The 15,398-nt window shown below is 41.4% G+C and overlaps 1 protein-coding gene and 1 non-coding gene across 2 annotated transcripts in view; one reads left to right on the top strand and one right to left on the bottom strand.

Annotated features, from left to right (window-relative positions):
* Positions 1 to 15,398, bottom strand: part of DIP2B (disco interacting protein 2 homolog B) — a 275,455-nt gene that overhangs the window by 34,867 nt on the left and 225,190 nt on the right. Inside the window, exons 20-23 of the mRNA XM_037744659.1 lie at positions 12,410 to 12,490; positions 9,828 to 9,955; positions 7,941 to 8,055; positions 1,846 to 2,047 (exon numbers count right to left, since the gene is read on the bottom strand). Of these exons, the coding sequence (XP_037600587.1) occupies positions 1,846 to 2,047; positions 7,941 to 8,055; positions 9,828 to 9,955; positions 12,410 to 12,490 (526 nt within the window). The remainder of the gene's footprint in view (positions 1 to 1,845; positions 2,048 to 7,940; positions 8,056 to 9,827; positions 9,956 to 12,409; positions 12,491 to 15,398) is intronic.
* LOC119473747 lies at positions 1,171 to 1,311 on the top strand. The gene has a single exon (XR_005202972.1). It is a non-coding gene; the product is annotated as a U4 spliceosomal RNA (small nuclear RNA).

Here is a 15,398-nt window from a genome sequence, read left to right as displayed (position 1 = left end):
AAAGTATCTACTGCAATTTTAAGTAAATATGCACTATTCCACCCTAAGAAACTTCATGATAAATTATAGCTATATCATGTTGGAGACAGCCTTTTATACAGGCAGGGACTCAGAGTGCATTTGATTACGTAAACTGTGCAATCCGAGATTCACATTATAAAATAAAGACATGGTATTTTAAAAAGTGAATTTTGCAGTAGTTTAAAACAATAAAATTAATTCAGCAGCAGTTCCTTCAGGTTCTTCTGTGTGCACTTTGAATCTATGGGTCACAGAGAATGAAAGATACTAAAAGCAGTAACTCCAGGAAGCTAATTGCAGACACTGCCGTACCTGTAAATATGCCTTCTGATTTTCTCATAGAATTCTGTAAACGTCTTATGGCAAAAACTGCTAGTTATCAATTCTAGTATCTATTCTATTCTTCTTCCTTAATAACAGAAATCCCAGTTTTTAGCTGGACACATGCCTGAATAAAGACTATATTCTTTACTGTGGCAGAATAACATGTAAGAGGAAGTAATATATGCCATTTCTAGAAAATATGCTGAAGGAAAGAGTATTCTTTCTTTATGTTTTCCTCCTACCTGCTGGCTTGGATGTAGAGGCTGGGGAGCCTAATGAGCCCCAGGGCAGTTGCTAAGGATGGCTGTGGCAGATTATTTTGTTTTTCCATATCCTTCCTTTCCTTCTTGTCCTAGTTATGGCTGGATGGGAGAAGTATACTTCAAGGTCTGACTTGTTTTGGACAATGAAATGTTAGGACATGTGACACAAACAGAAGCTTTAAATACGCTCATGTGGTTTGGCTTGCTTTCTTGCTTCTGCCATCTGCCTTGAAAAAAATATGGCCCAGGTAGCTGCTGGTGTCATGATGAGGAGACACATGGAGCAGCTCTGAACCTAACATAAGCCTGGAGCCAAGTCCAGTCCAGAGGATCCCAGCCAAGCCAAACAGATCCACATTCCATGAGTAAGAAGCAAATGCTTGCTACTTCAAGGCACTGAGTTTTAGGGTTGTTTGTTCTGTAGCATATCTATAATAGTTGACTGACATAACACCAAAGCAAAAAGATGGGAAGCTGGAAGAACATGACTGAGGAGTGACTACTCTAGCCTTTGGATTACCTAGCTCTGAACTTCTTTTACCTGACAAAAAAATAAGCTTGCAGCTTTGCGCAGTGGCAGTATTGCAGCCAATGAGGTTTATCTGAGGCACGATTATTGCTAATTGAAAACTTTTCCCAATACCCTGCCATGATGACTTGAAATATAGTTGGCATTGGCAATTTTTGATAGTCTCTATGGAGACTGAATAAAAAAAAAAATAAGCTTGCTTCTTGCCTGAGCTGCTACTATGTTTTTCTGCAACTTGCAGCCAAGACTAGTCCTAACAAACACATTCTTTCTTTCCACAACAGCTCCAAAGGCATCTCAAGGATATCTTTGCCTCCCGGCTGCCTTAACAAACCTTTTCCATTTTCCCTTTCCACTCATTTCTTTTTTGTTGAGACAGTGTCTGATTCTGTCACCCAGACTGGAGTGCGATAGCACAATCTTGGTTCACCGCAATCTCCCAGGCTCAAGCCATCCTCTGCCAGCTCTGGAGTAGCTGGGACTACAGGTATGCACCACCAGGCCTGGCTTAATTTTTTGCATTTTTTTTGTACAGACAGGATTTTACCATGTTACCCAGGCTGGTCTCAAACTCCTGGGCTCAAGCAATCCTCCCACCTTGGCCTCCCAAAGTGTTTATAAACTAATTCTAGAAAAAGAATCATATTGAGAGAACCCGCTTCTTGAAGTTGGAATTTTAGTGCTAGGTCTTGGAAGTCAGCATGTTACCTGGTTGCTTTTGCCGGGGCTTTGGCAAATTTGTCACGCATGTATGTGGGCACATGAGGATATTGCAAGGATGCAGCGATCCCTCCAGAAAGAGTTGTTTCGTCTGCGATATATGGATTCCTCCTAGCGGAGTTTTTGGCAACGTATTGGCCGGCACCAGAGCAAGACAATAAACCCCCACTTGATGAATGCTATCGATTGCCTAGAAAAATACAAACAAAAACACTCAATGAGATTACTTCTATTACATTTGACATATTCCTGATATAATCCATTATTTTACTCTAGGATTTTCCTTTCTCTATGTATTCTAGATCTAGAATCTAGCGTATCATTAAGATCCTATATATCTAAAGATTTAAAGATAATCATTAAGATAATATACATCTTTCAGCTGTGGCAGAGATTAAAAGAAGAGAGGTAAGATACAACTTAAATGGACAAAGGTGGATATTGACTTGTAACTCTCAGTATGTTCTCTTTTTAATTTTTATTCTTTTTAGAGATAGGGTCTCACTCTGTCACCTAGGTTGGAATGCAATGGCACAAGCCGTGACAGCCTCAAACTCCTAAGCTCAAGTGATCCTCCTGCCTAAGCCTCCCAAGCAGCTGGGACTACAGGGATGCACCACTGAACCTGGCTAATTTGAAATGATTTTTTTCCTTTTTTAAATTTTTAAGTTTTTTTGTAGAGATGGGGGTCTCACTGTGCTGCCTAGACTGGTCCTGAACTTCTGGCCTCAAGTGATGCTCATGCCTTGGCCCCGCAAAGTGCTGAGATTACTGTCATGAGTCACCATGCCCAGCCAACATGTTCTCTCTTAAGTGACAATGACAGAAACCTAGAAATTTGTTTTGGTTCTTTTAATCTTTTAGCTATCTATCCAACGAAGCCTAATTAACAGAGGTAAAGTATTTTGATTATGAACACAATAGCAGCTCTCTGAAGGAGCCCCTACTTAAGTGATTCACCATGTTACCATGCATCTCCTCTGAAAAACGTCTGGGGTGGGGCCCACAGCACACTGAACACTGGAGGCCACAAGCTACCCTGAGCTTACCTGTGCTCCCAGCCATGTAACTGCATGTTTGCTGAAAGTCAGCTGTGTTCCTATACTGCTTATGACAGCTGTTCTTGTTGTTTTCACATAATATAATTAAATATTATGTTAACTGACCAAATGCAAATGCAAAAACACAGAAGGAGTTATGCTTTAGAAAGACACACTAAAAGTGAGCTCCTAAAAAACTATGTCCATAGGTCAGGCAAATTAATAATAAAAGTGAGGATTATCTACTTAAGTCATTTTTCAAATACCCACATTGTGGTGCTAACTTAAAATAAAACCAGGTCAGGTATGATGGCTCACGCCTATAATCTCAGCACCTTGGGAGGTCGAGGTGAGAAAACAGTTTGAGTCCAGGAGTTTAAGAGAGGCTGGGCAACATGGCAAAACTCCATCTCTATATCTTTTTTTTTTTTGAGATGGAGTTTCACTCTTGTTACCCAGGCTGGAGTGCAGTGGTGCGATCTTGGCTCACCGCAACCTCCGCCTCCTGGGTTCAGGCAATTCTCCTGCCTCAGCCTCCTGAGTAGCTGGGACTACAGGCACGCGCCACCATGCCCAGCTAATTTTTTGTAGTTTTAGTAGAGATGGGGTTTCACCGTGTTGACCAGGATGGTCTCGATCTCTTGACCTCGTGATCCACCCGCCTCGGCCTCCCAAAGTGCTCTATATCTTAATTTTAAAAAAAATTTAAAAAGAAAAGAAAACCAGAAACTGAAGACAATGCATTTTGATATAGTTTATGGAAGTAAGTTGAGCTGGACCTCAAGTTGGTGTATTCATAATCACACTTCTCTGCATCAAAGGAATACACACTTAGATGTTTTATATTAAAATTTAATACTAGAAGAATTTCTCATTTTAATGAAACTGACCAATTGTGGGTTTTTTTTTTTTCTTTTTGAGATGGAGTCTCACTTTTTCTCCCAGGCTAGAGTACAGTGGCACAATCTAGAGTCACTGCAACTTCCACCTCCTGGGTTCAAGCAATTTTCTTGCCTCAGGCTCCCCAGTAGCTGGGATAACAGGTGCACGCCACCGCATCTGGCTAATTTTTGTATTTTTAGTAGAGACAGGGTTTTACCACATTGGCCAGGCTGGTCTTGAACTGCTGACCTCAAGTGATCTCCCCATCTCAGCCTCCTAAAGTGCTGGGATTACAGGTATGAGCCACCATGCCTGGCCATAACTGACCAACTGTTAATACTAGTTAGGAGGTTTCTACTGTATTACCCATAGGTCTTACTGAACAAGGAATATAATCCTAGAAGTAGAATAAACTCACAGTTATAAGGGTCACAGGTAAAAAAAGGACAAGGCTGAATGAATGAATGAATGAATGACAGAGTCCTGCTCTATCACCCAGGCTGGAGTGCAATGGTATGACCATTGCTCACTGTAACCTCAATTACTGGGCTCAAGTGATCCTCCCACTCCAGACTCTTAAGTAACTGGGACTACAGGCAGTGGCATCCAGCTAATTTATTTATTCATTTCTTTATTCTTTGTAGATACAGGGTCTTGCTGTGTTGCCCCAGGCTGGTCTTGAAGTTAACTGACCTTCAGCTTCAGCTTCCCAAAGTGTTGAGACTACAAACGTGAGCCACCATGTATGGTCAAGGTCTTTTATTAAAACAATTTAAGGGGCCAGGCGCATGATTCATGCCTGTAATCCCAGCATTTTGGGAGGGTGAGGCAGGTGGATCTCCTGAGGTCAGGAGTTAGAGACCACTCTAACCAACATGGTGAAACCCAATCTCTATTAAAAATACAAAAATTAACTGGGCGTGGTAGTGGTTGCCTGTAATCCCAGCTACTTGGGAGGCTGAAGCAGGAGAATTGCTGGAACCTGGAAGCAGAGGTTGCAGTGAGCCGAGATCATGCCACTGCACTCCAGCCTAGGTGACAAGAGTGAAACTCCATCTTAAAAAAAAAAAAAAAAAAAGGTAAAAATAAACAATGTAAAAGGGCAAAAGAATAGACTTAAAAAATCGCAATCCTCAGACTATCCTACCAAACAACACAGATGACTGGGAAATGAAAAGTGTGGCAGAATTCCTAAGTTTCTGGTTGTTTAGAATACAAGAAAAACTAGCAAATGTGCTACAAGTAGCCTGGATTCCTCATTAAAAATGCATCTGTTAAGTCATCTACTAATTGCCTTTCCTTATAAGGTGCTAAGTTAGGTATTTAGTTTATATTATACACAGACCTGGAATTCAACCACCTCTGACCTTTAACCTATTGGAATACATGGTGTCCTTATTACTGTTCTACTATGGACTTGAATGCTCCAAGCTGGTAAATTACGAACACTGGAAAAATAATGGCCTGTTATCTCATGCCCAAATCAGAACCCAAATGACTTTCACAACAATTTGGATTAGTAAATTGGCACTGTATTTAATTCCTATAGTTGCTTTCCAGGGAAAAGTAACAAACATCTTGGGAAATGTCAGGTATACTTACTTTTCTATAATAAAAGAAAATGTGTAATTCACCAAAGGTTCTACCATTATATACCTCAAAGTTCATTCTGAACAAAATAAGGTTTCTGTTTGAAAATATGATTGGTATGAAAAATATTCTCTTTGCACGTCTGCCCCTTAGCCATCTTTCAGAGATCTGCCCCATTCTACCTTCTTCATAGTCTTTCCTGACTAGTATATTTTCTTTTCTGATTTTCTACTACAAATAGCCTACGCTATACCAGCTGATAATTCAGAATTAAGGACCCTGAGGATAGAAAGAAAGTTTTATATATTTTTTTTAAGACGGTGTTTCACCATATTGGTCAGGCTGGTCTTGAACTCCCGACCTCAGGTGATCCGCCCACCTTGGCCTCCAAAGTGCTTGGATTACAGGCGTGAGCCACCATGCCCAGCCAAAAGAAATCTTAAAAGTCATCTGGCAGCCGGGCAAGGTGGCTCACACCTATAATCCCAACACTCTGAGAGGCTGAGACAGGTGGATCACTTGAGGTCAGGAGTTTGAGACTAGCCTGGCCAACATGGTGAAACCCCATCTCTACTAAAAATACAAAAAATTAGCTGGGTATGGTGCTGGGTGCCTGTAATTCCAGCTACTTGGGAGGCTGAGACAGCAGAATAGCTTGAACATAGGAGGTGGAGGTTGCAGTGAGCCAAAATTGCATCACTGTACTCCAGCCTGGGCAACAAGAGTGAAACTCCGTCTCAAAAAAAAAAAAAAAAAGTCATCTAGCACTACCACCATCTCAGGCTTGCATTGTTTCTACAACATTGCTGTTAACTAGCAGCTAATAAATTCAAATTCCCCACATAGAGAAGTTACAGACCTTGGGAACACTTCCACTGATGCCTAAGTATGGCAAGGACAGGCCACACTTTCTTTGGACCATCCACTAGCCAACAAACATTTACTGAGCCTACTATGACATTTGCTAGCATAGGTGCTGGGCTCTGGGGATTGAGTCCTGAACAAAAGAGACAAAAAAGTCTTGGCTTTGGCTTATATTATAGTGGATGTAGAAAACAATAAATGTAAACATACCAGATGATAAGTACGAAGTAGAAAAATAAAGAAGAGCGAAGGGACGGAGAATGAAAGGGAACATTAGTTGAGAGAAAGTGGCTCTTCTCTAATTGGAGACTATACTTATAATTTTTATTTTTTGAGAGATGGGTTTTTGCTATGTTCCCCAGGTTGGAGTGCTATTCACAGGTGCAACCATTGTGCACTACAGCCTCAACCTCCTGGGCGCAAGTGATCCTCCCACCTCAGCTTTCTGAGTAGCCTGGACTACAGGTGACTATCATAGCACCTAGCTCATTATTACCATTATTATTATTATTTTGAGCCAGGGTCTTCCTCTGTCACCCAGCGTGAACTCCAGTGGCATGATCATAGCTCACTGCAGTGTCGACCTACTGGGCTCAAACGGTCCTCCCACCTCAGCTTTCCAAGAAGCTGGGATCGCAGATGCATACAACTACACCTGGATAATTAAAAAAATTTTTTGGTAGAGATGGAGAGTAACAATCACCATCATTATTTACTGAGTGCAGGTACTGTATACTTTAATTACCTCATTTAATCCTTCCAATAGCTCTATAAAATAGATAATTTTATCCTACTTTACAGGTTTATTCCAGACTCAGTGAGGTTAAATGACTTGCTGAAGGGCACATGCCTGGTAAGAAGTGGAGCTGGGATTCCAAGTCTATGATTCTTGTTTACAATTTATTTTCTATTTTTTGAGATGGAGTCTGTCTCCCTAGGACAGACCAAAAGAAAAAAAAAAAAAGAGATGGAGTCTTCCTCTGTCACCAGGTTGGAGTACAGTGGCACGACCTTGGCTTATCGCAACCTCCAACTCCCTGGGGTTCAAGTGATTCTCCTGCCTCAGCCTCCTGAGTAGCTGGGATTATAGGCACCTGCCGCCATGCTAATTTTTTGTATTTTTAGTAGAGATGGAGTTTCACCATGTTGGCCAGGATGTCGAGTCTATGCTTCTAGGCTCTTGTCGTCACTCTAGCCTGCTTCCCATCAGAGACATATTGCTTAGACTAAGCCCAAAGGATTCTCCTTCCCCCATGGTTTATCTCACCTCACATATCTAGCCCCACAGGAAAGCTCCTTCAGAGTAAGGCTAACAGCTTGTATTTTCTTGGATCCCTCACACTGTTGGCACCATTTATGGCGCACAGTAAAACTGTAACTGGCTGTTGACAAGTGGATTGATTACTGCCAGAGATGTGTTCCACATATGACAGTTAAAACTTTCACAAGTAGTAAACACTCAGGCATGAAAGAATTTGCTGAGGCAAGTCAATTCCATTGTTTTTGGCAACCTGAGCAGAAAAATACTAAGTGGTCCACAAGGAGAAATGGTATTAATTATCTGATTTTGCTAGTAGTACCCCGAATATGTGAACAATGATTGGCGAGAAAGAGTAAGGTGGCATTACTGGCGATTTAATAAAATAAAATGCTTAGGCAGTGGTTGCTGCCACCGCTGACCTGACACAGACCCCAAGGGGCGCTCACCTGCAGCACTCGGCTCATCCACTGGAAACTATCTTCCTCGGAAGCATCTGGTCTTTGTTCCGCAACCACCACAATGCGCTCATCATAAAATACAGACACAGAAAACACAGCAATTCTAAGAGAGACAGATCAAACACATCAGGACTCCCTTCACAACCAGTTCTATTTGCTTTGTTTAACTGGAATTACAGAGAGGAGACAACCCCACCACGCCACCCGAAATGAGTAGCTTAGGAAAGAAAATGTCATAATCATTATTCTCAAAATGAGGATTCATTCGTTTAGATAATGTGTTTAAGCACAACTGTCATGAATGTTGGGGACATAGTGGTAAAAAAGACAAAGTTCTTGTCTTTGTGGCAATTATGTGTTAGAGACAGAACAAACAAATAAATACAGAATAATATGTTGCAATAAACAAGGGGTGGAGTGGTGTGTAGGGTGGCGTATTACTGAGGGCAGGGTGGCTGGGGGGGTGGGGCGCCTCCCTGAGGAGCGGACATTGGAGCAGAGACCTGAATGAGGTGAGGACGCGAGCCACGCGAAGATCTGGAGGAAGAGGTTTCCGGGCAGAAGGAACGGAAAGCGAAAAGGTTCTGAGGTAGGGACGAGCTTGGCAGGTTTGAGGAACAGCAAGAAGGCCAGTGTGCCTGGAGCAAAGTGGTGAAGCAGAGAGCGGGAGGGAGAGAGGTCAGACCCAGGCCAGGGCAGATCGCAGTGGACCCGAGAGGCCATGGGAGGAAGGATGAAGTTGGTTCTGAGTGAGGTCTCCGCTCAAATGTCCCCTTACTAGCGAGGCACTCCCAGGCCACCTCATAGAAACTAGTAGGCCACCCCCACCCGCAATGTGTTTTTCTCCACAGCATTTATCACTATCTAACACATTATCTATTGCTCTGTTTATATGGTTCCTATTTCCTGCAACAAGAATATGAGCTTCACAAGGGCAGAGACATGGCCTGTTTTGTTCACTGCCACAGCCGGAGCATCTAGAACAGTGTCACAGAGTTGGCACCCAATGAATATTTGTTGAATGAATGCATGAAAGAATGGGAAGGCACTGGAGAGCAGCGTCTGCTGGCATGCCTGCCTGACACCCTCCTTCCTTCCTTCCTTCCACACACATTCACCCAACACCTACCAGGTGTCCGGCACTATTGATGGCTGGGACATGACCGTGATCAAAGACAGGTCTAGTGCCCCATAGACTTTAGATCTCATAGGAAGCCACACCACTACAAAAAAACTATACATTTCAGAAACTGTTTCATTAATTTTTCTTACTTCTTAAACTAAAGGGATGCCAAGTTTAATAAAGATATACCCATGATTGCAAATTGCTGAATAGAATATCAACTACTCAAATATGTAGCAAATATCTTTTCTTACATTAATAAGCAAAGAAAAAAGATATCTAATTGACTGTCCATGGAATTTGACATTATGCACTATGTCAATTCCCACATTAAAATGGTATAATTTAATTAGAAACAAGTAAGATAAATAATTATTAGATGTAAATGCCTACAGAGTAGCATCTATCTCAATTAGTCTGAATGGCACTACTTTTGCATTGAAGAAATGTAGGAAGTTAATGTTTTAGAATTCTCTTCAGTCCTCAGGATTAAACAAATGGTAATACTTAAAATCTGAAGTAGAGGACATAGTTGCATCTTAATCCTCTTAGTTACAGCTGAAGAACCAGATGTTGTGAAATATATATTAAAAGCCAGGCTAAGGAAAAAAAAGCCAGGCTTATGCAATGTTTAACCAAAAACACTCTGATCACTTAGAAAGAGAACCTACAAAATACAACGGAAATCACCCTGTGAAGATCTATTTAGATTCCATTAAAAGGTGCTAACATTGGAATTTTGTATTACTCACCTTCCTCTATAGACAGTCTTTATTGACTCTACAGCCAATCCAGTAGCAACAATGTCATCAGCATTATGTCTTCGACCACTAACCATCAGTAAGCCATCCATTTTCCCAACTACGAACACCAAACTACCCTGAAAGGTAATGATGATTTACTTTGATTTCCATGATTTAAATAATAAAACAGACATATTTTAACTTCCTGACTTGAAATAAGTCTCACTTAAGAAGTATTAAAAAGACAACTCCCATATTTTATGGATTCTAGAGAAAGCATTTCACACCTTGACATCTCTGAAATCAGTTGGGAAAAGAGTGACATCTCTTTTTTTTGAGACAGAGTCTTGCTCTGTTGCCCACGTTGTAGGGCAGTGGATCTCGGCTCACTGCAACCTCTGCCTTCCAGGTTAAAGCAATTCTCCTGCCCCAGCCTCCTGAGTAGCTGGGACTACAGGTGCACGCCACCATGCTTAGCTAATTTTTGTATTCTTAGCAGAGACAGGATTTCACCATGTTGGCCAGGCTGGTCTTGAACTCCTGACCTTGTGATCCACCTGCCTCGGCCTCCCAAAGTGCTGGGATTACAGGCATGAATCATTGCGCCTGGCCCAAGAGTGGCATCTTATAGCCAATGAGGTCTCACAGGATACCTAAGAAGGGAATTTACTCATATTTATTTTAGGGAGGAACTTAACTTCCGGCTGGTAAGGTTAATACTGTTCCCATCTGGCAAGATTAGAACTAGGCTAATAAAGAAAGGTCTAAGGAACACTCCAGGTGCCTTTCTTTCCAATAAGAAAGCAGAGCAGCAAGGAACTACTATTGAATCCCCAAAAGCATCAATGTATAAATAATCTTCCCAGGCTCATTTGCAGCAAATTAACTTCTATTTTTCATTACAGAATTCCTAAATTTCTTAGTCCATTTACATATATTCACCTACCTAGTGGTTATCTCCATGTGAATATCACTCACTGATTTACTGAGCACAATGTAGTGCCCTACACACTGACTGGGCCATGTAAGACACAGCCCATATCCTCAACAAGCTACTGGTCCATCCCATATGTCAGGAAAAAAGCAGCCATTTCCAACACAGCCTGAAAAGCTACAGTGCTGGTAAAAGAATAAGACAGTCACTGCCACTCCTTCAATGTCTATTTCTCCATTTCGTTCACAGCAGGATAATTTTTAGCTAGGCATGGGTCAATGAAATAAAGACTGCAATTCCAGCCTCCCTTGCAGCTAGATGTGGCTGTGGGACTAGTTCACACCAATTAGTGGAAGTGTTGCACAGCAGCTTCAGGGCATCTTCCTTTAAAGAAGAGGACTGCACCTTTCCCTGTTTCTTCTAAAACAGATGCGAAGCTTGGACCTCCATCTTGGACCTCAATCATGGAGCTCTAAGCTAAAAGGAGCTGGGTCTCAGAATTTCCTGGTGCTGAGTGAAAAAGTCAAGAACAACAGGTGTAGAGAGTGATTCTCCTAGACCTATGTCCTCACCCACTCTGTCCCTCCATTAATGACAAGGAAGAAATAAAATAAAATTAGATCTCTTATAGGACTGAAGATGTTAAGTGGAAAAGAGAGGATAGGAGGTAATTAGAGATGAATGGAGGGATATGGGCTTAGCTAGGAATAATGCCTGTCTGCTACTTACAAAACAAAATCCTACTTCCCATGATTTCATATAAATCCCCTCCATGACTTAGATCTCTGCTGTCCTCGGGCTCATTAAGTACACTGTGAGCTCTTTGAGAACAGGCTTTTCACGTCCTGATTATCTCTAACCCTGTACCTATAAATACCATGTTCGGAATAGCAAACTGGTTTTTTTTTGTTTGTTTTTTGAAATAAAATCTCACTCTGTTGCCCAGATGGAGCATAGTGGCGGGATCTCCACCTCCCAGGTTCAAGTGATTCTCATGCCTCAGCCTCCCAAGTAGCTGGAATAAAAGGCACATGCCACCACATCCAGCTAATTTTTGTATTTTTAGTAGAGGTGGGGTTTCACCATGTTGACCAGGCTGGTCTCGAACTCTTGACCTCAGGTGATCTGCCCACCTTGGCCTCCCAAAGTGCTGACATTACAGGCATGAGCCACCACGCCTGGCCCAAACTGTTTTTTCACTCAAAAGATTTACAATCAAATCAGAGAGATTTGATTAACGCCACCATGCTCAGCTAATTGAGCATGGTGGGGGGGCGGGGGGAGAAAATAAAAAATGTCTTAGTTTGGCCTGGCGAGGTGGCTCATGCCTGTAATCCCAGCATTCTGGGAGGCCGAGGAGGGTGGATCACGAGGTCAGGAGTTCGAGACCAGCCTGGCTAACATAGTGAAACCCTGTCTCCATTAAAAAATAATAATAATAAAGAAAAAAGTCTTAGTCTGAAGGAGTCAAATGAACTTGTGTAGCAGAAATGATAAACACTAACTCATTTTATGACATTCTTACAACAACTGCTTTAAATATAAGTTAAGTGGTTCTGTAACACTCTTGGACTAATCCGAATTTGTTCTGTTCTGTAAATTAAAGTCCAAATATTTGGATCAAATGTAACAAAATCAACATGAAAGCATCACTTACCGGCCCTACAAATCCCAGCAATCCTGATCGGATGAATGGAACATCCCCAACAGGAGAGCCTGCAGAATTCACTGGAATTACCTAAGAGACAAAAGTGAAAAACTTTGCTTTTTCTTAGAAAGTATATGTGATTTTTAAGAAGTCTTATTAAAATACATGCTCAGTGAAAAAATAACGTAATAGTGAATCCAGTAATTCTATTCCTTTAAGCAATAACACATAATTACAATTTATTGTTTATCTCTCTGAACTTTTAAGAAGATATATACATATATATATATACACATATATATATACATATATATATATATAAATGTACTAAGAGTTTTTTTTTTTTTTTTAATGGATCTTATTATACTTTTTGGAACTTGCTTTTCCACGAAATATATCTTGGATACCCTTGTTGATTTAGCCCACTTTGTAAAATAGCTCTGTAATGGGGAGGACAGGACAGCATAGTCCTTGGTGTCATTTCAATTTCTGGCTCTGCCACTGACTAGTAACTCACTTTGGGCAAGTGCCTGGACTTTTCAAAGCCCCTGTTTCACAGCAACTTAATGGAGTACTCTGTGCCTCTCACAGGCTTGAAGTGAAAATTAAAGAACGTAAACAGATTCACAGAAACAAGTATCATATCTGACTCAGAGTCAGTATTCAGGAAATTGTAGCTATTAGAACGGAACCAGTCTTTTATTATAGTTGGATAGGCCATTCTAATTTTTCACTATTGTAAAGGTGCTTTAATGAATACTGCTGTGTTCATTTATGTATTTCTACAAAAGGCATGAGTCTTTTCAATTTTAATTGGCTGGCCTATAAAACTGTAGTATCCATTTACACTCATTAATACCATATTAGAATGCCTGGTTTTTCCCATGTCCTAGCTAATATTATGTGTTGCCCATTTTTCCAAACTTTCCCAATCTGGTACCAAAAAATATATCCCATTGTTAATTCATTAAAAAAATATATTTTTTTGGCTGGGCACGGTGGCTAACCCCTGTAATCCCAAAGCCTTGGGACGCTGAGGCGGGCAGATCACGAGGTCAAGAGGTCCAGACCATCGTGGCCAACATGGTGAAACCCCGTCTCTACTAAAAATACAAAAATTAGCTGGGCATGGTGGCACGCACCTGTAGTCCCAGCTACTCAGGAGGCTGAGGCAGGAGAACTGCTTGAACCCAGGAGGCGGAGGTTGCAGTGAGCCGAGATTGTGCCACTGCACTCCAGCCTGGCAACGAAGTTTTTTTTTGTGTTCGTTTTGTTTTTAAATGAGATATAGTCTCACTCTCTTGCCCAGGCTGGAGTGCAAAGATGCAATCATAGCTCACTGCAGGCTTAAACTCCTAGGCTCAAATAATCTTCCCACTTCAGCCTCCCAAGTAGCTAGGACTATACATGTGCATTACCACGCCTGGCTGATTTTTAATTCTTTTGTAGAGATGGGTCTCACTATGTTGCCCAGGCTGGTATTAAACTTCTAACCTCAAGCCTAATCCTCCTGCCTTGGCTTCCCAAAGTGTTGGGATTACAGGAGTGAGCCACCACACTCAGACTTAAAAATTTTTTTTTAATTCAAGACAGCAGACATTAATCCCTTATTGCTTTAATTGCATTTCATAAGTAATACATTTGTACTTCTTTTCCTTTGTTTTCTGGCCATTTGTATTTCTTTTGTGAGTAGCCTATTCATGTCTCTCATCTATTTTTTCTACCTGATAGGTGCTCCCCACCCCTACCTTTTTTAAGAGATGAGCTCTCACTATGTTGCCCAGGCTGGAGTGCAGTGGCTAGTTACAGGCATGATAATGGTGCCCTGAACTCCTGGGCTCATGTGATCCTCCTGTCTCACACTGTGGAATTGCTGGGACTACAAGTGTGAACCACAGCATGCACATACATATACATACATACACACACACACACACACACACACACACGTATTTTGAGACAGAGTTTTGCTGGGACTACAAGTGTGAACCACAGCATGCACACACACACACACACACACACACACACACACACACATATATTTTGAGACAGAGTTTTTGGCTCTGTTGCCCAGGCTGGAGTACAATTGCACGATCTCGACTCAATGCAACCTCCACCTCCCAGGTTCAAGCAATTCTCCTGCCTCAGCCTCCTGAGTAGCTGGGATTACAGGCACCTGCCACCATGCTCAGCTAAGTTTTGTATTTTTAGTAGAGACGAGGTTTCACCATGTTGGCCAGGCTGGTCTCAAACTTTTGACCTCAGGTAATCCACCTGCCTCAGCCTCTCAAAGTGCTAGGAAGACAGGCATAAGCAACCACTCCTGGCCTCACCTGGATAATTTTTAAGATTTCTTTTTTGTATAAAATAATAATTATAACAAGAGCTAACATTTACTAGATGCTTATCAGTACCAGGCACAGGTTTACTTGCTTTACATTTAATCCTCAAATTAATTGTATAGAAACAGCATTAGTATTTTCATTTTACAGATGAAGAAGTGAGTTTCACTTGCTTCAAATAGCTAGCACGTGGGAGTGATAGAAAATCAACTCTCTGTTGTCATACGCATCACAAAAGTTTTTCTCCCTGGGAACTTATTTTTAAAACATTTTATTTTCTGACTAGTATATGTTAGATCTTGGCCAGGCACAGTGGCTCATGCCTGTAATTCCAGCACTCTGGGAAGCTGAAGTGGGTGGATCGCCTGAGGTCAGGAGTTCAAGACCAGGCTGGCCAACATGGTGAAACCCTGTCTCTATTAAAAATACAAAAAAATTAGCTGGGCATGGTGGCAGGCACCTGTATTCCCAGCTACTCAGGAGGCTGAGGCAGGAGAATAGCTCGAACCCGGTAATCAGAGGTTGCAGTAAACTCTTTCAGGATTTAAATGTAAGAATCCAGTAAGAAAAATATTGGGAATTTGGATTTGGAAAACCCAAATAACTAGTTTTGTCCTTTTCTTTCTTTTTTTTTTTTTAATTTTTTTTTTTTTTTT

This window comes from Cebus imitator, unplaced genomic scaffold (genome assembly GCF_001604975.1).
Source record: "Cebus imitator isolate Cc_AM_T3 unplaced genomic scaffold, Cebus_imitator-1.0 Scaffold181, whole genome shotgun sequence".
NCBI lineage: Eukaryota > Metazoa > Chordata > Mammalia > Primates > Cebidae > Cebus > Cebus imitator.
Note: the sequence above shows the minus strand (reverse complement) of the source record. Positions and strands in the feature narration are given on the sequence as shown.